The sequence below is a fragment of the Gossypium hirsutum genome, chromosome A10 (genome assembly GCF_007990345.1).
Source record: "Gossypium hirsutum isolate 1008001.06 chromosome A10, Gossypium_hirsutum_v2.1, whole genome shotgun sequence".
Classification (NCBI taxonomy): Eukaryota; Viridiplantae; Streptophyta; class Magnoliopsida; order Malvales; family Malvaceae; genus Gossypium; species Gossypium hirsutum.
The window spans coordinates 13,418,973-13,441,444 of record NC_053433.1 but is presented as its reverse complement, the minus strand read 5'-3'; the positions used below and the strand labels follow the sequence as shown (position 1 = coordinate 13,441,444).

At 28.9% G+C, this 22,472-nt stretch overlaps 2 protein-coding genes across 3 annotated transcripts; both read right to left on the bottom strand.

The window, feature by feature from the left end:
* Positions 1-3,428: 3,428 nt before the first annotated feature.
* Positions 3,429-8,535, bottom strand: LOC107897181 (uncharacterized). 2 transcript variants are annotated; one of them, XM_041078769.1, is made up of 6 exons: positions 7,958-8,535; positions 7,471-7,851; positions 4,900-4,991; positions 4,144-4,415; positions 3,919-4,059; positions 3,429-3,834 (listed from the first exon to the last, which is right to left on the bottom strand). In XM_041078769.1, the coding sequence occupies exons 4-6, from the start codon at positions 4,306-4,308 to the stop codon at positions 3,667-3,669; spliced, it is 474 nt and encodes a 157-aa protein (XP_040934703.1). In that variant the 5' UTR covers positions 4,309-4,415; positions 4,900-4,991; positions 7,471-7,851; positions 7,958-8,535; the 3' UTR covers positions 3,429-3,666. The 2 variants fall into 2 exon arrangements, with proteins under 2 accessions (XP_040934703.1, XP_016678027.1); XM_016822538.2 differs by lacking the exon at positions 4,900-4,991.
* Positions 8,536-13,154: 4,619 nt separating this feature from the next.
* Positions 13,155-17,124, bottom strand: LOC107897182 (uncharacterized). Its single transcript, XM_016822539.2, has 3 exons — positions 15,457-17,124; positions 13,598-13,738; positions 13,155-13,474 (listed from the first exon to the last, which is right to left on the bottom strand). The coding sequence occupies exons 1-3, from the start codon at positions 15,658-15,660 to the stop codon at positions 13,304-13,306; spliced, it is 516 nt and encodes a 171-aa protein (XP_016678028.1). The 5' UTR covers positions 15,661-17,124; the 3' UTR covers positions 13,155-13,303.
* Between the last annotated feature and the right edge of the window lie 5,348 nt (positions 17,125-22,472).

Genomic DNA, 22,472 nt, shown 5'->3' with positions numbered 1-22,472 from the left:
TTTAATATTTCTTTTGTATACGTTAACAATTCTAAAATACAACAAGATTAAATATCTCAAAAGATAATATTATAATATGAGAAAATGTTAACAAAATATAAAAAAATATAAATTGTTTTGTAAAAAAATTATAAAATATAGTGTAGCATTTAGTCTTATGTTAGTTAAAAGAGGAAAGAATCCCACATTATTTAGGAACAAGTTGCAAACCTATTCATGAGTCTATATATACACATATCTCATATCCCATAGTGCTTAAGAAAATAAGAGAAATGAGACTTTAGGTCTATATAAAGATTTGCTTTGTAAGTTTTATTTCCATATTAATTGGTGACACTTTAAAAAAAATGGTGTTGTTACTTTGAGCCAATTTTAAGGTTTATTCTTGTAAATTTTCAAAAAAATATTGGTCTATTTTTATAATATTTAAAAAAAATAACCTTTTTTGAAAATTTAAACATGGGCTAAAACGTGCCCTTGGGGGAGCTTTGCTGATGTGGCAAAAATTTCCCCCAAGGATGCGTTTTGCTGGCATATCCCCTAAAATCATGCTGACGTGGACGCGCTTTCGAGGAATTTGGATCTTTTCGATAAATAATAAAAATATTGGCCCATTTCTATAAATAATTTTGGACATGGACTTTTTTAGTAAATTAGCCTTAAAATTGTTAGATACGATAAGCATGTTGGATTTAAAAATATTACTCTAGAATAGTCATGATTCTAGAGAAGGGCAGTTAACTTACAATAAATTTGTTCATGGGTTGGGTTATTCGTCTAGGTTCGAAGATCCATTTGAAATTTGAAAGAGTTTGGACAAAAATATTAAGTTCGAAAAAATGGGTCTGTGTAAAAAAATTAGACCTGTTTAAAATATAGGTTGGGCTTAGGCTTGAACATTTAAGGCCCGAGCTTTACCTAGCCCGACCCATTTTTAAGTTCATAATACTCTATATTATGTTATTTTTATGTATTATGTAATTTAGAACACATTACAAAATAAACTTATACTAAATATATAATACTACTCTAATGTAAACATTAAAATTGTGTTAAGATAAATATATAAAAATTTTCAATAAATAAAAAATTATTAAATTATTAAATATTAAAATAAAATAAATATTTTTTAAAAAATAATATGGGCGAGCCTAAAATGGGCTTGGGTTAGTCTTTTACAAATATGGGCGGGTTTGGACAAAATTTTAAGGCCATATTTCGAGTTGGGCTTGGAAAAACATAAAGTATGTTCATATCATGCTTAGGCCCAACCCGGCCCATTAGCACCTTTAAGTTATATTAAATAAATTTATATAATTCTAATTATTTAACATTAATGAAGTGATTCGTCTGATTTTTTTTTTGAACAACCTCATTATAAGTTTGATCATATTCATTCTTTTTGATACAATATTTAGAACTACCCATAACCTCTTCTCAACCCATAAATAGGAAGATAATGTACTTCAGCGCACTCAAATCCACGTCCTCCTATATTAACATCAATGCCCATTTCAATCGAGTTAAAACTCAATCGACAGTTGATCTAATTTTAACTGATATGTTTTGTTTGCAAAAGCTTATGAAATCTCTAAAACCTCAATTATTCATTTTTATGATTACATGTTAGCCAGGTTATGGCCAAATTTTAATAAATAAATAAAAACCTTAAAATTTTGTAGATGTATGAAATCAATGGAATTCATATATTATGGAAATTAAGATAGATTCAAAACTACATGAAAACAATTAAATTTTTAAAAAATATGTTTAATTTAATATTATGATTGTGATGTGTCAATAAAAAAGTTGCATTACTTGTGAACTATTCCATATAAAATTATTTATATATCTTGTAATATATATGATATAATTTCTTATAATTTAAGTACTACTATTATTTTGTACTTATGATTCCTATAATTGTTTGTATTTATTGGAATTGTAATTTTCTCCCACTCTAGTGGTTGGTTTAATGATTAATTTTAGCCTTTTATTTACTTTCAATATTGTTAAATAAGATTAACATATTGTACTTGAAAGATTAGGTTTCTTTTTGTTTTCTTTTTCGCTTCTTATTTTTTGATTACTTATTTTCTCTCTTTTTAGAATAGATTTTATTCTATTTTTTGTTAAAAACTTTTGTAAATGGAGGTGAATCGAACTTTTGGGTGCTAATGACTCCACATCTTAATGAGTTTTTTTTATCCTTACCTTTAAATTATACATATCAACTATTCGATGGAATGACTATTTGGGTATTAAACTTTCTTATGTGTTGATATTGCTTGTTGGCTAATTGCTGAATTGATTGTTAGATTAAGTTAATGTTTATACTTCATTGTTTGGTTATTCTTTTATATTGAAATACTTCATATGCCAGAATTGATGTTTCTAGTGAAAAATCTAGATAAAAGAGACCGAGAAGATCATTTATCATTAGATAGTTCGATATAATTGTGCCGAATAGTGAGACCGACAGAAGATTTACATGCCTAGGTGAGACCGAGAGGAGAGCTTAGGTAGTATATTTTAGTCCTAGATGAGACTAAGAGGAGATTCCCAACTAAGAGCGGTAAATAATATAATCGGTATAGATTTATTAGCTTAGTTAACGATTAACGAATCAATTGGCCATCGTTTTAATTATTTACATTGTTTAAAACACTAGTAAGAAAGTTTAGCTTGATTTATTTAATTGGTAGTTTAAATTTAGTTTATTAACAATATATATTTAAATTTCCACTAATAATTTTCGACTTGATAGATTAATAATTGCTTAACTTGTAATTAACTTGATAAATGCATTTATCAATTTGGCAATTCCTTAGGTTGGTTCGATCTTTGGAATACTCGGAGTATTCCATTATAACACTTGTAAATATTACAACTGACATATCACACTTGCAATAAAAACCGCTTTTAAATCATTATATTTTGTGCTAATTATCTTGATAGTCGTATGCCATAGTGCGGTCACAAACCAAACTTCTTGTTAGATTTTACGATTCAAGCACTTTGATGGGATGTACTGGCTTTGGACCTTTTAATATACTAAATTATATTTAAAAAAAAAAAGAAAAAGTAACATTTAGTCTTTGAACTTGATAAATTTTTTCGATTTAATTTTTGAACTTTTCTTGTTCACCTTAATCTTAATCTTGAAACTTGAAATTTTCCTAATTTTGGACTATGTAATGACGTAACTCTTTGATATTACGAGACCTCACCGACTGAAAAATTATAGCTTTTTGTAATAAAAAATTAAATGAAGACATGAAAGAATATCAGAGTGAATTTGAGAAAAGCTAACAAATGTATAAAAGAAAAAAAATTAAGGAACCAAATTGAAAAAATGAGCCGAGATTAAATGTTGTGTGAATGCAATGGAAATATAAAACACAGATTATGTATATAAAAAGACTAACTTCTGAGAAATCCAGCAGCAACCATGTGTCTCTTTCAATTCTTCATAAATATTAATTCGAGTTAAAAGGAAAATGTTAAGCTTTCATCAATTTAAACCAAAACCCAGAAAAAGCAACTCAACTGGTAGTAGTATTCGAATGCCCTGAGATGACATGAGCAAAAAGCCTTCCAAACCAGTATTCATAGAAGAATGGGCAGTGGCATCAGTTCATCAGGAAAACAGAGCAAAGTAAAGTTTCAAAGCTTACTACTCACTTGGGATGGCTTCATTCCTTTTTTATCGGAGGCCATCCATTGTTTACCCAAAGCAATTAGCTCTCTGTTTCCTTTCCTTGTAACCTCCACTACCACCTGTGTAAGACTTCCCTTCTCCCCTATCACCTTTGCCTCTATCTCCACTTCTTCCTGCATCATACCCCCATTAAACCTTATCTTCAAACCAAAACACAGGAAAAGGAACTTAAGATTTCACGATATGAGAAGACTAACTTGAATCTTGGCCGTTGAATAAAATGAAATGCTGAAATCAAGGGAGAGTTTGACATGGTCGACAACGGAGTAAATTGCCGTCGCAGCAACGTCGTCAATCAACGTGGCCATGGCTCCAACATGCCAATTCCCATCTGGATCCTGCGGATTTTGAGCTCTCGTTAAGACAGATGATGAGAGAACATCAATATGTATAAGTCAAAAGAAGATTGAGATTTTGATTACTGAAGCACGAGTGGGAACGACGAAATTGCAGCGTATGGAACCCTTTTGGGCATGGACAATCTGCAGTCCTTCAAGAGTGAGTGCCTCCAGCTCGTGGCTTATGTTTCCTTTAGATAGATCTCGCAACCATTTCAGGGATTTTTGTAGGATAGCATCTTCTTCCATTTTCAGACCCCCAGCATCCAAAATATGTTGACTCTCTATTATTAACGCCCTTTGGTTTGGCTCTTGAAAGGACAGGTGACACAGGCATAACTTTAAAATGTTTTTCTCTGGTCAAAATATGATGTTAGTGCCTGTTCTTCGAAAAAGTTTAAAATTTAATCTCTATATTTAAAAAGTTAAAAAAATTAAATTCAATCATTAAAATCATAAGTATTTTCTATTAACATTTATCAAATTGGTAAGTTGATTAAGCTACTCTCATGGGACGCATCATACGAGTAACGAAAAATAAATATGTTAAGTTGAAATTTTCTAATATAAACTATCAATAACGATAATAATTAAACTAAGATTTTTAAATTGAAAAAGCAACAGGATTGAGTTTTTAACTTTTACAAGTATATGGACTAAATATCAAACTTTATAGAAGTACAGGGCCTAATAACACCATTTTACCTTTTCTTTTTGTCAAAAAATGGAACATACAACTCATATTGATATCAGCAAAACAAAAAACAGGAGATGCAATCATTTATAAGATAAATACAACATTATATGCCTTTTACCAATCCAATCAATTAGAAGATTTACATTTTGTTACTAGTGTCATGAGGCTAGAACTTTAGTCATGTAAGTCGTACGGCCTTAGACGATCCTTTCGTTCCAAACACGCCTAAGTCAACCTAACCACCAAATAATTGAGAATTCACAAAAAATTTCTCCAATGTACCAATTTATATAGCGGAAGCAACTCTAGTCAAAAGAAGGCACAAAATAACAAAAAGTCACAGAAAAATATACACAAGAGGTGTTTGAGTAAATGCTCTCTATTGTATTACTTTCTCTAAAAGAATACAAGAATTGAGTTAGTTACAAGTGAGGGGGAAGCTCTCTATTTATAGTTGACCTCCCCAAAACTGATGATCTAGATCAAGTTATATTAACGAACAAGATTAGTCTATCCTTTAAATCAAGAGATTTATAAGATTACATAATCAAATCAAATCAAATCAAATCTTATAAGATATGATTTCCCCTATCTTCTAAGATTAGTTCTCTTAGTTACTAAGGTAGTCTATCTTTTCATATCTGCACCATTAGGCCACACAAACTTCAATCTGACAGGCTTCTCCAATAGCTCTTTGAATCGGGCCAACTCTCACGGGTCAAATGATCCCCATGTCAAAGATAGACCTCCATGGGATGCATTGTGTGCGATGGTCACGAGCTTTGAACTGCAGCCCGTGACACTAGTCTCATCAGTTCATAAAGGCTAAACTATGTTATTAGTCCCTTATTTTGTGAAAGTTGTTGATTTAATTTTTATACTTTAATTTAGTCATTTTTAATCCTTGAACTTTTTAAATTTTAAAATTTCAAGCCCCATCGAACGATAATTGCTAAATTAATTAAGTTTTGCTATTGCCAAACTCTAATGTGACAAACATATTATTATATGTGTAATATCATGTCAACTTGCTATTTTCACATATTACTCATTAAAATTTCAATTAATGGATACACTTGTCATTTGCATCAAGATTGAAATTTCAAAAATTGAACAGTGATGATTTAGAATGATCCAATTGGAGAGAATAAACTAAATCTATAATTGATACAGATAGTACAAACTAGTAATTACATGGATGGCACTAAGGGGGCAATTAGGGCCTGTGCCCCCTGTTGAAAATTACCATTTTAGTTTCTTGAAATTTTTTAATTTATAAGTCTATTAATGGTAATAATACACTTTGACCCCTCAAAGATGAAACTTATTTTAGTTTAATACCTTTAAAATTTTAAAATAACAAGCATATACAAAGCTAAAATTATACTTTGACCCCTTTAAGATTTTATAATTTAATTTTGCACCTTCCAAAGATACACCTCTAGCTTCGTCCCTAGGTAGAGGTGAAATGAGACACTGGTGCTCACAAGCTACTTGAGTTCGACTAAAAAAAATGAATTCAATTGGTAATTATTGAGTCGAGCTCGAGCTATCGATCAAGTCGAATTTGAGCTGACTCGAACAGCTCACAAGCAGTAACATCCCCACTTTTTTTTAAGAGAGAGAGAGAGAGAGAGAATATTTATAGTAGAAGTTCTTTAATAAGTAATCTATAAATAAATAGTAGTATAAGAAATTGTGATTGTTTTTAAAAGAAACTGTCAGACATGAAAACACAGAGGATTATTAGTAGGAGCATGTGATTAAGTTAAAAATTCGGTATCGAGTTTAGGGATTAAATTGAATAAGTTATAAAAATATAGAGACTGAAGTACAATTATCTTATTTTTATTTTGATGGAAAGGACTTAATAGTAATTTTACTATTACTAAAAAAAATAAATGGTTTCATTATGGCTTTTAAATGATTTTTAATTAAGTAAAAATATTTTAATAAGTAAAAATATTTTATTAATTAATATTATAATACATAAAAAAGAAAGAAAGAAAGAAAGATTGAACTCATCTTTCTCTCTTTTTAACATAAAAAAAAGGGTAAAGAAAAAAAATTTGCTTCAATTATTTTCCTTCAAATTCAAGTATAATGTACGTTTTTTCTTCAAATTATTTTTAGATTTTGAATTTTTAAAGCTTACTTTACATGTATATATCAATAGTTTTTTTATTTTATCAAATATTTTAAAAGTTGTTATTAAAGGACATTGATGAAAGCTTAGAAAAATTAAGTGAAGTAGATATATTTTTAGATAGGAAATGATTAGAAAATGAATTCTAGCTTGTTAGAAGTGTGAAAGAAAAGGAGAAATATAAGTAGATGAAAAATTTATTTGGTTTATTCGGCCATAGTGAAGGGGAAGTAGAGAAACTTAACCACTTTGTGTAATATTAGTGTTAAATAATAGTTTGTAAAGTAATGAGCATTCTGATAAAAATAAAATTGAAAATGGATAATTGAATCAAAAGATATACAAATTTCGGACTAAAAAACTTAAGTTGTCAACATGATAAATGGCATAGATACATGGCATTGCTTTTTATTGAATTGCTACTATTGTAATTAGGTCTCATCAGAGCTCCAAAACCCAGAAAAAGCATTTCAAATGACAGGCAATTTGTCTATATGAATGCCCTCATTTGATCATAAGAGCAAAAATTTCGAATCCAGCTTAGATAAACCTAAGTTTCAAAGCTTACTCAGTTGGGCTGCGTTAATGCTATCTTTAGTTGTGGCCATCCATTGTTTACCCAAAGCAATTAGCTCCCCGTTTCGTTTTCTTCTAATTTCCACCACCACCAGTGAAAGTTTTCCCTTCTCCGCTATCACCTTTGCCTCTATCTCCACTTCTTCCTGCAAGCACCATTAAAACTTACCCTATCTTCAAACCAAAACCCAGAAAATGAAAAAGAAAGGGATTTTAAGATTTTATCAAATAAGAAGATTATCTTCGATCCTGGCAGTTGAATGAAACGAGATATTGAAATCAAGGGAGGATTTGACATGGTCGGCAACTGAGTAAATCCAAGGTCGTCAATCAACGTGGCCATCGCTCCAACATGCCAATTCCCATCTGGATCCTACATAATATAAGTTTGCAATCTTATTTTATTTTGCCCTTTTGCTGAAACAGAGGAAGAGATAGAGAGAGTAAAAAATATTAATTCAAACTAGAATTTTGTTTACAGATACACGACTGGATACGACGAAATTATAGCGTATGGAACCCTTTTGGGCGTCGATGATCAGCAGGCCTTCAAGGGTGAGTGCCTCCAGCTCGTGGCCTTTCGATAGACCTTTCAACCATTTGAGGGATTTTTGTAGGCTGCCATTTTCCTCCGTTTCCAGACCCTCTTGCTTTGCTGATGTTACAGAGTCCAAGACATGATGATTGCTAAAATATCAATCCGACCTGTTCAGAAATTTTGCATCGCCCACGTCGTATGGGTGCACCCCAACCCCGTCGGGTTTAGACACGCACCCTCTTGCTCGCAAGGCAAAATTTTAGACTTAGCCATCCTATTATATTTTATGAAGGTTCCCATATATAAACACATATCATACTTGGTATTTAACCAATATGGGATCTAAACTTTTTACTTTTCCTCAACAAATATTTTCGAGTAGCTTATTTTGAGTATCAATTTCTCATTCATCACTTAATCATTTTGAGCATATGATATACCATTGTAAAGTTCTCATAGAGTAGAATATGAAACCATAATTTTATGATTCAACTCTCTACATTTACCTATTGATAATATGACTTAAAAGTTCTCATAAAAATACAATTTTTCCAACAATGTATGGACCAAGACTTTGTAGATGGGTAACTTACTTTGACAGTAACGTATAGAAGAAGACTTTTGCACATGGACTCTATGGTTGAATTGAAGACAAAAGACTTCTCTTGCAATGTCGTTTCAAATCGAGAAGATGTGCACTAGCTTCTTTCCATTTAGTTTTCGGTTCTTTTTCCATTGGTAAAATATTGCAAAAGTTTCTTTTTTCCTTCTTTCCACCATAATTTATACTTTATACGAAGCATATTTACAGAGTTATTTTTCTTTTAAACTTGCAACAATTGAAAAACGTCCCAAGCTTTCGCTTTGAGTGTTTGTTTTGGTTCTCTCATTTTTCTTAATTTTTTAATCGTTTCTTAAATGATTTTTTAAGTGTTGTCGAGTGAAAATATATGTTGGAGATTAATCCGTATAAACAATGAAATAAAAAAGGTACAGAAGATCGAACACAAATTTTATGTGAAAAATTCCTTCAAAGAGGATAAAAATTACAACCAAAGAAAGCTTTGACTTTTCACTAATTGAATAAACAAATGAGAGTACAATATGAAGAAAATAAATCTAAATGTACTAAACATACATTACCTAAAACCCCAAATACAAAACCTTAACTCTCATAGAGTTCTCTTAAAAGGGATACAAAATTCTCTCCATAGTTATAAAAAAAAAACTCTCACCAAAATTTATCTCCAACTACATCTTCTCACCCCTCCCCCCCAAAAAAAAAGTCTTGTAGTACTGTATAGATGTGCTCATGGGCCGAGCCGAGCTGAGTTCGGGTTAGGCCCAACTAAATATTTAGGCCCATTTACTAGGCCCATGTCTAACCCGACCCGAAAATGGGCCCTAAAATTTTGCCCAAGGCTGGCTCAGATAAAAATGCTAAAACCCAAGCTCGACCTAGCCTATCCGTATTAATTTTTTTTATATATTTTTAAATATATATAATACATCAAAAATACTAAAAACATTAAAATAAATATTTCTCAACAAATTGAAAATAAGTTTTAAAAAATATGTATACTTAAATAACACTAAGATAAATGCAACTTAACAAGCAAGTGCCTCTAAAATAATAACAAAATTAACAATAAAATAGTAGTAACATAATAGTGAAATGGTAGCAAAATTGGAAGAAAACAACAAGAAAATAACATTGAAACAACAAAAAAGTAATAAATTTTGTCCTTTTGTGAATTCACGCCGGGCCCGGGACTAAAATACCTTACCTGAAACCCTACCTATTTTTTAAACGGGCTTTATTTTTTTTCCCAAGTCCATTTTTTGGGCCTATATTTTTCCCAAACCATCCCACTTTTCGGGTGGGTCTTCGGGCCAGGCCAGGTGTTATAGTGAGCAGGTCTAGTACTGTAACAACCCTCACCTGGTATAGTCGCCGAACCCGAGAAATAAGATGCTACGACATACATTCACATATTGAATATTGAATAACCGCATACATTCACATAATTCATGTATTGCAAACAAAATCGAGTTTAAATTGTGCTTACGAAAGCTCTGAGAACAAATAAGGATTAAATTGTAATATTTTCAAAAGAATAAGACAATTGTGCAAAAGGGGTCACACGGTCGTGTGTCAAGGCCATGTAACTCATTATGGCCATGTGGGTTAAAAGTCCAATTTTACCATAGGTCACACGGCCATGTGGTTGAGTCATGTAACTATCTAAGATAATGTGGATCAAAATTTTTACCATATCTACAGTACTCACACGAGCATGTGGTCAGCTCGTGTGACAATCGAGAGCTGTATAGCTAAAAGACTTCTACATTCTAGTGAAGTGAGAATTGGTATGATAGTATAGAAGTCGACGTATAGGTGCAAGTTCAATATCATGAAAGTATCTGCCAAGGACAGAGATGAAATCCAATCTTCAAGATAATGAGCTTAACTACAAAGGTTCCAAGGTATTTCACATTAAAACTCACTAAATGCTTGTGAACTTATAAGCGTTTTGTTCCTATTTTAGGTGTGGCTATTAATGAGTTCGCCAGGAGAGACCAAGTCAGGAATGCACTAGTAAAGCGACGAGCTAGGATACTATGCATACAAAAAATGTCTTAGGAATATGGCATATAGATCTCTACACCAAGAAAGTTTGTTTTTAACAAACTGTTGTGTTGTAATGTATTATTCTTAAGAGTTGGATGTATTCTTGAACATTTTTCCTTATTTCTTTTGCTTAGTAAACTTTTACTAAAATAATAAAAAATAAGTGGAAAGAGGATTATACGTAGCTGGTTTTAAAATTTATGTTAAGTTCATATATGGAAACACCTAATATCGGAATCTAGTATTCGGGTCGAGTAGAGGGTGTTACAAATTTTTCATTTTGGGCACACCTTGAGAGTGAAATTGTCATAATTATGTTTTACCTGATTGTTTTCAAATAGCCTATTCATCACTTCGAATTTCCAGGTATTAGAATTCACATCTATCAAATCTGCCACATAGGTATAGTTAATATTAATGCAATACTCAATCACTCTCCCTTATCCAAGCCTCGACAACCATGGATCATTCTAAATATTAATTGTCTGCTCATTGCCAACCTTCCACCTACCACCCTCCTCTGATAGCCTTCAAGCACTCAAAATGCTCTGCCAGGTATATAAAGGTAAGACCCTAACCTTGAACTCATAAAATTGCTTCATTGGTAGTACTTAGCTTTCATTACACTAGCTAACAAACAATCCGACTTCGTCATTAATCTCCAAGCCTATTTCACTAATAATGCCATGTTGAAAGTGCCTAAACCTCCAAAACCTAATCCACCCTCAGCTTTCGGCCTACAGAAGCACCAATGTATCCCCTTATTTTTTCTACTATTATGCCACCAAAACCTATTAATAATACTTTCTAACTCACAATATAACGTAATCGCTAATGAAAAAGATTGCATGACATAAATTGGGATTGCTTGTAATATGGATTTAAAAAATCCTCTTTACCCCCTGCCGATAGATGATGCACACTCTTGCTATTTATGTGTTTTATGAATCTTTCCTTAAGCCCAACAAATGTTTCCTTCTTCCTTCTACCAATAATTGTTGGCAGCCCTAGATACTTTTCTAGGTTCCTCTTATCATAGCTTACCAATAGTAGTAGTAGTGGTAGTGATAGTGGTAATAGTAGTAGTAGTAGTATAGTAGTAGTATAATAGTAGTAGTAAAAAAGTTGTGCTAATTTAATTTATGTAAAAATAGAGTTATTAATTGAATAAAACTATAAGCTTCTTAATTATCACTTAATTAGTATTAGAGTTACATGTGAATTAAAATTTAACTTTAGCTTTATAAATAACATTTAATTATTAGTTAGATTCAATCCAGTAATATTTAAGAAAAATTACTAGTAAAAAATAGAGATTGTTAGAAATAATAAATTAAAATTATATATATAAAAATAAGTGTTAAAGCTATGGATCTTCCAAGAGGCAATATTAAATCATATTCGAATAACAATGGCACTGGAGAGAAATAGAATATCATTTTAATCGTTGATGAGATAATATAATATTATGATATTATTTATTTTTAATTTTTTTATACTATACAAGGCAAGCAATTTTAAATCAGTTTTTATTTATTTATTCATTATTTGTCTGAAATAACATTAAAAACGTTTTGTAAATTTTTTTTTGAAAAGAAATTCAAAATTCAACAATTATTTTTTAATTGTTATTATTAAATGAGATAATTAGTTTAGCGTAAATATCTTTTCAAAATTATTAAATGAGATAATTAATTTAGTGTAAATATCTTTTCAATATTATTAAATGGGTTGTATGATCTAGACTTCTTCTTTTAGAGTCACATTAAATGTTTATTATTATATTTTCTTATAAGTTCCAAAATTATATATTATTTTAATATTTTTATTTATTATTTTAATTATTTTTACAATATTATTTTATTTTCTTAATTATTTTTCAAAATTAACTGACCTTTAGTATAAATTAACTTAAATCCTCATTTAATTTGTACAAATATATATAATTTATAAAAAATTATTTAATAAATTAAAAAAATGTATAAAATTATGTGCAACACATGTGATATTAAAAACTAGTACTAAGTACATATTTGTAATGGGATATATATGTTGCATGGCAACTATTTTTAACTTTAATCTCAGTATTATAATTTCTTATCATATTTACTCTTTTTTATATAATGCCTAAAATTATCTATAGCCCTTCCCTAATCCTTAAATAAAAAGATAATTTACTTTAGCACGCTTGAACCCATGTCCTCCTGTATTAACAATAATACCGATACCAATCAAGCTTAAACTCAATCATGTACATGTGTGTGTAGAAATACAATTCCATGAAGAAAAATCTCTCAATAGAAATAATTGAATTTTGATGGGTCAAAACTAGTTAAATTGAGTTAGAATGTAATTTGGGTTTAGTATTATTCAATAGGACTTATATTTCGACTTCAATGCCCAAACTTTCTTTTGTTTTACTATTAATAATGAAATAAATTAAAAGCCCAAACTTAAATTGAGTTACTTTGAAATAACTTTAATTAATAAAAAATTTTATTTGCGATTTTAATCCCCAAACTTTCTCTTATTTGGATATATAAAAAGCTTGGGCCATAATTCGTATAACCATTTTCAGGCAAATTTGGGAGACATTTAAAAGAATTGTTCATAAAAAAAATTTAAATATAAATAAACAAATAACCCGGTCCATTTTCAAAGCTTAGCTTGAGATTGAGGTTGAGGTGATCTATAGTCATTAGCAGCCGTCCACTGAGCGGCACTTGCTATTAACCGTCCACCGTTGGATTTGTTTCGAACCTCCACCGCAATAGATGTAAGCTTTCCTTTGTTCCCTTTTACCTTTGCTTCTATCTCTACTTCGTCCTGCGTGCACTCAACTTTTTATTTCTCTTATAGTTATTAATTAACATCAAAATTAAATTTTAATAACATTTTCTTTTATTAATTTAGTGTTCAAAAAATAAAAAAGAGAGCAGCAAAATAAACCTGAATCTTAGCAGTTGAATAGTATGTAATGTTGAAATTGACGGTGACTTTTAAATAGTGACCGGTGGAATATATGGCAGCACCACCCACATTGTCTATTATAGTTGCTATAGCTCCCACATGCCAATTTCCATTTATATCCTAAAATAATAAAAAATACAAATATTTACTCTCTTTTTTCTTGATGCAGAGAAACATAATTTAGAATTTTAAAAAAAATGAAATGATGTGAACATCAACAAGGTAAATAAAGAATATTTAGGTAAATTACTTTATTAATCAAGTAAGTTTTTATTTTGATACTAATTAAAAAAATTATAATTTAGTTATTGACTATCATAAGTTATTGGACTGTTAAAATCGATTCGATGCTATATAATTTGCTATTGTCTTCACCAATGATAAGTTATTTTATTTTCTCTTCTACAATTTAGAATTTTGTTTCATGAAATAACTTTGGAGGTCATCAATAAACCAATATTTAAATAATTTTTTCCTGACTAGAATCTAATGTATGTTTTTCTACTTGTAGATAAATATTGATCTACTGTACTGATTATTAAATTATCACTTGAAGCTCTCTAACGAAACCTTAAAATAAAACTTCAAAATCTATTTACTTAAATAAAAACTTTTAAATAATTCGTTAACTTAAATTAAAACTTTCGAATAACTCGGTAATTAACTTGTATTGGTTTAATTAAGCATCTGTTTGTTTACATGTAAAAAATTTTACGGAAAATGTTTTCTGCATTTTCTTGTGTTTGTTTCACAGAAAGTAATATGGTCAAGGGAAAATGACTTACAGGTCAAGGTAAAATAAGTTATTTTTCTTGAAAAAATTACTTACCCTTTTGAAAAGCGTAAGTCATTTTCTAAAAAAGAGCTCATCTAAAGATAATTTTATTTTTATATAAAAATTAACTTAAATCAAGCTTAATATTATTATATTGATAATAAATTTTATTTTTTTAAAATATTTAAAATATTATATTTTTTTAATATTATTAAACATACATATTTAATTATTTATATCTAGTGATATAATAAATTATTAATATAATAAATATAATTTATTATTTTAATAAATTATTTAAAATTTTAATTTTATTTTAATAATAATTTTAAATAATATTATTCACATATTATTGAAAATATTCAATATTAATATTTTAATAATAAATATTTATTACAACTATAAATATATTAATAATAAATGTTTTGTAGGATAAAGGTTAACATATGTTATAAGTTTATGTACACTTTACAGATTTGTAATTTAGTTTTTATTCTTTTATTTTCAAGAATTTAGTCTCCTTACTTTTCAAATTTGAAAATCAAGTCCAATTGTTGACATCTTTAGATTTTTTTTATCAATTTTGTTGATGTCATATTTTTAAATAAAAAATATTCATTTAGTACTCATGTAATTAAAAAATGACGTTGTAATGAATTTGAATTTAACATAATATTTTTAACATATGCAAAAATAATATAAAATATAAAGTTATAGATAAAAATAAATTTAATTAAACAATAAAAAATAAAAAAATCTCAAATGCATGTTTGTTTAATTGAAACAACTTTTATTTTTAAGAAATCTATCAAACAATAGAAAATATTTTACACTGATTCTTCCAAACATCAGAAAATATTAGCATTTCTAAAAAAAATAAATTATTTTTTAAAAATTATTTTCAATGAAACAAACGAAGCCTAAATGACCAAAACTAAAATTTAGTTATAATTTAATGATTAATAGTGTAGTTTATCTATATTTTAGAACAGGAAAAAAAAGTACCTTTGAATTTGAAATTTTAAAATAAACAGAAGATTAAGAAGAAGAGAAGAGAGATTACGGAAGCAAGAAGGGGGACGATGAAGTTACAACGCAAGAAGCCGGTGCGAGCTTCGATGACCTGAAGACCTGCAAGGCTTCGAGACTCGAGCTCGTAACCAATTATTCCATTGGTGACGTCATCCAGCCATTTTAGAGATCTCTGCAACTGCAAATGCATCATCGCCATGCTTTGATCGTCTTCATTGGAGGTGTCAGCCATCATCTTGCTCTAATCCCTCCCACACGATTCTCTTTGTTATTATTTATGGGTGTGGTCGTGCATCCCCTCTCCCGTGCATCTTCTTATAATAATATATCCGTGTACGACAGCTAGCGGTTGACGTGTTTGACATTAATTTGCAAGTAAAATTTGGTGGGAGGAACCACCGTAAAGGTTGCGCAGGCAGGGTACATAACTCCCTTTTTGTTTGTCCTTAAACTTTCCAAGCACAGAAAATCAAACGAGTAGCAAATCTTGACTTGTTTTCATTAATAGAAGTATCGTGCTTTTCTTGACGGTTAAGCTTCATTTTCGTTTATATTTTAAATATTGGGCGATAATTATAGTGTGAAATTTTATGATGGGAATTAAAATGATGCTAGTCATTAAATTAAAATAAATTTTTTAAGTCTTAAATTTTGTATTTATTTTACTTTATTAAAATAAAATCAATAACATCTCATTTTTCTTTTCACCTTATAATTAAAGTATTAATGTAACAAAAATGGATAATTTTTACTTTAGATTTAATTTCTTTCTTTTTTTTTAGAAAGAAATTGGAATGAAAAGTAAGATGTTAGTGTTGTTAAGATTATTCAATTTGTGTATTAGATATTTGTTTTTCTTGATTGAAAAATTTGATTGACCATTTCATTCTAAAAAAATTTAAAAAATTTCATTGATTGAGTAAAAAGTGAAATCAACCAAAAAAAATTTCATTTTTTTTAGAAAGGAATGGAACCGACTTTTTCACTTTTTACTCAATTAATGAAAAAATCCTAATTTTTTAGAATGAAATGGTCGATCGATTTTTTCATTCAAGAAAAACAAATACCTAATATCCAAATTGATTAATCTTAATAATCCTAAATAAAAGAAGAAAGTAAATCTGAAAATAAGTTTTAATCTTTTTAATGGTTGAGTTTTAGGGTTTTTACTTTGAATTAAAATGGTAAAAGTACCACGAATGTTTTTGTATTAGGAGTTAAATTGCATTTTTCTCATTTTACTCAAAAAATTAAAAATTAGTCTCTATATGTTAGATTAAAGAGCAAACTGATCCTTTTTGTTAAAAAATTCATCCATTTTTTCTGTTAAAAACTGGTATAGCTGACAAAATAACCAGACATTTACACTTTATGTGTTATGTGTACTTCATGTTCACATACAAAGATTAACTTTTAACAGTAAGAATGGATGAAAATTTTTATAGGATTAATTTACTTTTTAATCTAATATATATGAACTAATTTACCAATTATTTTAATATAAAAATAAAATACAATCTAACTAATATAAAGCAATTATTATATTTCTAACGAAATAAAACACTATTTATTAGTCAAAATTATGAAATTGGGTTGTCAAATTTTGTGGATCCATAATGGTATGAACTGAAGGTTACCTTTTTGACATTTTGACACTTCCGCACTTCTAATGAATTGAAGGGACCAAACATTTGACAATAAGCAGCATCTACTTGTTGACATTATTTAGTTTATTTATTTGTATTAAATAACTGTAAAAGATTAAATGTCGGTAATAATAACAATAATGATATTAATTTGGTTGAAATATGCTATTCATTATATTAAAAATAAAAATAGAGTTTTTTTTTATTTTTTACTTTTTCAATTAAAAAGTTTACTATGTCGTTGACAGAAAATAAATATGTTGGTTTAATAAATTTTGACGAAAAATAAGAACGGCATTAATAATTATATTAGAATTTTTAAATTGAAAAAGTAGAAGGTTTTAGAATTATAAAATAAAATTGAAATAAAACTTAAAAAACCAAGATATATCATGTCAAATCATCAAGAATAAAATTAAATGCAGAAGCGTACTTAAATCCATGAATTTCTTGAAGTTTTTTCTAGATCTTAGAGATTTGATCTTCCAAATTAGCGTACAAGAAATTTAGATAATATTTGCAGAATGGGATATTAGAAAAGATATCTTATATGTAATTTGGGACCATAACCCTAATATTTATAATATTGGCATATTAGTTCTAGTTTCTAATTAGCCCATCATTAATTAGAATTTGATTAGAACTCAATTATTAGAGTATCTACACATATTTGACTCATACTTTATTTAATAGTTAAAGCCCAATAAAACTTTAGCCAAATTAGATCACTTTTAGTGAGCACATAATAATAACATGTAATTATCCTTATTATATATGTGATGTTCATATTTTCCAACAGAAGGATTTAATTTTTTACTTTTAAAGTGTAATGACTAAATTTCAAATTTTGTTAAAATACAAAGATCAACAATATATTTTCACCTAATAATTATAAACTTTTTGTTTAGTTATAGGCTTAATGGTGTAAAAAGTCCTCAAACTTTTTCAAAAAATAAAAAATAAATTAAGCCCCTAATTTTTTCACTTAATTTGGTACTTAAACTTTCAAAATGCATCAAAAAGACCCTCAAACTTTTCAAAATAAGCAATTAAGCTCCTGTTTTTTGCACTCAATTGGGTACTTGAATTTTCAAAATACATCAAAAAGACCCTCAAACTTTTTCAATAAAAGCATTTAAGCCCCTATTTTTTTTTACACTCGATTGGGTACTTGAACTGCCAAAATACATTAAAAAGGCCATTTGATCGTTAAAGTTAACCGCCTCTAATTTTTCAATTAAAGCCATCACGTGTCACAACCATGACTTGACATGTTGTAAAAAATGATAAAAAATAAAAATCAATAAAAATTATAAAAATTATTAAATTTTAATAAAAATGTAAAAAAATATTAAAGATTAGAAAATAATTATAAAAATTTATAAAGTCATAAGAAAATTATAAAATTTTCATAAGAAAATTATAAAAAATGTAAAAAAAAATATAAAATTTGTAGAAAAAAATAAATTTTATTGTACCAAAAGAAGCGTTTTATTTTATTTATAAATTTTATTAATTTTTAGTTTTTTTTATCATTTTTCGCCACATGCACACTGTGTTGCGACATGTGATGACTTTAACTGAAAAAAACTCATGGTCGTTAACTTTAACGATCAACTATTGAAGTTAACGGTTAAAAAACTTTTTTTCTACACTTTATATATTTTTTTATTTTTATAATATTTCACAATATTTTATGATTTTTCTATTTTTCAATAAAAATTAAATGTTTTTAATATATTCTTTATTAAAATTAAATAATTTTTATAACTTTTATTGATTATTATTTTTTTACAATTTTTTGCCACATGTCACCCCGTGGTTATTGTTTAAAAAACCCGGTTTGAAAATGATTTTTTTACACAACGAAAAAATAAAAATTTGAAAATCGACTAAGTTTGTGATATTTATAGCAATAAACCTTAATCGAATTTGTACTTGTGTTTTTGGATAAGTGGATCCTTGATGCTTTTCGGCTTTCAACCAAACGATCTTCTTCACTATTCTCATACCATGAATTGCTTCAAGTGTGGGCTCGAACCAATTGGATCAAAATACATAATTAGAAAAAGTTTTCCTTTTGGGGTGAAAATAAAATTCTCTCTTCTTTAATAGAAACCAATAAAATTGTTATTCTAAAAAATATGTTTAAAAATTGAGAATAAATTCTCTCTATTTTTCAGCAGAATAACAATCTCTCAAAACCTATGTTAATAGCTCTACTGGTGCTATCTATTTATATGAAAAGAAGGTAGAACTCTTGTAAAGTTGTAGAGATTTATTTTAAATAGAAAAACAATATCTTACTTAGAGTAGAAGAGGGGTAAACGACTAACCCTTGTATTTCGACGAGGGTTGCCGCCCCTTTCATGTTATATAAGGGGTTTTGCGCCTCTCACATCGGGTCCAATTACGAGTACTTATTGGGCTTTTTTGACCCAGTACCCTGTAATGTGATCCAACCCGATTTAGTTTTTCTATTTCTAAAATAAATTTAATGTTTACATGTTAAATATTTTTTTATCTCAATTTTACTCCAGTAAAATTTTAAAGATTTTACTCTCTTAATAAAAATTTAACGATTTTACCCCTAATAATATTTTGAGAGAATTCGTTCAATATGTCACAACTCAACATGTTCACTATAACCGAATGATTTATTTTCATTTTCGGGCTTTAAAACAGTCCAAAAACATAAGCTTACTCTTCTATCATTTTTAAGTAATCCTATACAGGATGCGAATTTTCATTTTCATTTTCATTTTTAGGAACCTACTTTCATTTCCAAATGATTCTATTTCTCCATTTTAGAGAAAATCATAATTATTCATAAATGTTTCCCATTTCTCTTTTTCTATTCATTCTGTTCATTTTTATTCAAACACGCAATTCATTTCTGGTTTCAACAAGCTGGCGGAAAGACCAATTGGATGTATGAAGTTGATGCTCAAATGATTTATAATTAAGTTTCAGCTTTTCACCTATTAAGTATAAACTCATTTAGTCACGAAGTCATTCCATTATAGTATCGTGACTTAGCTGTCCCTAACGACATGCCATTACGAAATCAACTACTTAGTGCTCATATAATGACCTTGTCATTAGTGTATTACCCTCATAAGATATCTTTGATCTCTTTGGGATAATATTCGTTCTCCCAATATGATCCTATTTTATCTCATAGTAATCATTACATCTTCCTTCATAAAAAGTCAATCACTATCAATTAGTGATCAAATCATCCACCACAAAAATGGACGACCCGTGACCACTTTTACTTTTCATCAACCATGTAATGCCAATGAGAGAATATCATTTACCCATGTTTTGGGCTATGAATTCCACTGTTGTGAATGACGCTACATATTACAGAAGTCGTACAACCAATGCATCAACTTTCGGTTCCTTATCTATTTGAACTCAGGCTATTACTTACATCAAAGTGTACGAGTCACGCATACACAGCCCACCATCTACTCAAGATTTAGGTATACCACACTACGAATACCACAAGTGAATAAATCCATAAACGGATTTATGATCTATTCTACTTGGGTCTTGTCTGATGTACTGTTAATCTAGTAAATCACATCTATGTCTCTATCTTCTGGGAGTCATCCGTTCCAATGCCTAAGATAATGCATCTCCCCAATTGAACTTGATAGAATGCATATTAGTCTTTCAATCGGTTTGTTCATTTTCGATTAGACTAAGGACATGTTTAGGTTCGTCTACTAATACAAGCTATCTTTCCGTACTACGATCCAACCACATAATATCGCTTAGTATTAGCTAAACATTTAGACAACTAATGAACAACATTTGCTTCCATTTTATTTTGTGTGCAAAAATCATGTAAGGATAATTATACAAAGTATATTAATGTAATCAATGAATTTGTTTTGTTAACCAATTTGTTCAAAAAAAATTACAAGCATATATTGACAAAAATACTACACTTATGACACTAGATCCAACCATCTCCCACTTGCCCTAGTGAAGTAGATGAGTTATGTTTCATATTCTACCCTTCTATATGTTTCCTAAAAAGCTTTCTAGCTATAAAAGTCTTCGCTAATCAAATCCTCGGGGTTCGTCCTCATATGCGATATTTGACTACGTTTACCATTCTGTCAAACATTACCATCTCCCTTATGTGTTTTGTCCTTATGTGGCTAATTCAAGTTTAGTTATATCTATACTATTATAGTGTCATAGATTTTCTATACCTCATATTTGGCCCTCCCTAGTGAAGTTAGTAGTGCAACCCATAGCTTTTATGGCTCAACTAGAATCTTTTTTAGTTTTTATGGCTCAATTAAAACCCTCTCAATTTATGTCATGTTTTATTATTCTGGAAAATATGTCTTATTTGGCCTAAAGGATGTAAATGTTCTTAACAATGTAAAATATTCTTGGTAGTGTTATTTTTACTAGGAAGAAGAAAAGTTCGTTGTTTGTTATGTTATCATGTGAAACTTATGTGAAGAAAACAAGTCAAACCAACAATGCTGCAATTTGGCACGCTCAATTGGGTTATGTAGGCCTCCAAAGGCTGCAATAGATTTCTTCTAGGTGATTGTTAGATGGCTTTCCAATTCTGAAGAATGTACATGAAGATGTGACTTGTCGTGGTTGTTAATATGATAAATTTCATCATCTTCCTTTCTAAAGGTCATCAAATCTAAGATCTACGTTATTTGAATTGGTTCATATAAACTTGTAACGCCCCTAACCCGAATCCGTCACCGGAATAGAGTTACAGAGCATTACCGGAGTTACCGATTTATTTATCAGATATTTCATTTCATCTAACGTTCATATTTGGAACCAATTAAAATCAAACATATTGTCCCTTAACGTACTTATTTTTCTCGATATGTTGTACTTGAATTTATTACTCGTCTCAATTTAATTAATTTCCTTGTATCAACGTATCAAAGATAATCACATATTTACATGTCATGATAAATATTATTCTTTTGCCATTTCTTCATAAACATAAATCAGGTAATTCATTATATCGATATTTCATGCATTTAAAAATACAAATCAAGTTACACTAACTTACCTCATTACTTGTTCATGTTTATAATTTCATTAATTTGATATCTTTCTTTTCCACGTTTAAGTCTCGTATTCGAGTCATCCGGATCTTTACAAAGAAATTTGATCGTTGTTTTCATTTATTTCATGTTCTAATACATTCAATTGATGCTCTAAACAAAATTACCATTTTACCCCTAAACTTTTTAATTAATGTCGATTTCATCCTTAGGCTAAAAAAAATAAAATTCTTGCAATTTAATCCTCATTTCCAGCTGCTATTCTCAAACAAATTGATAACAACCCATGAATTCTATAAAATATCAGAATTTTCCATAATTTCAACAACTTTCAA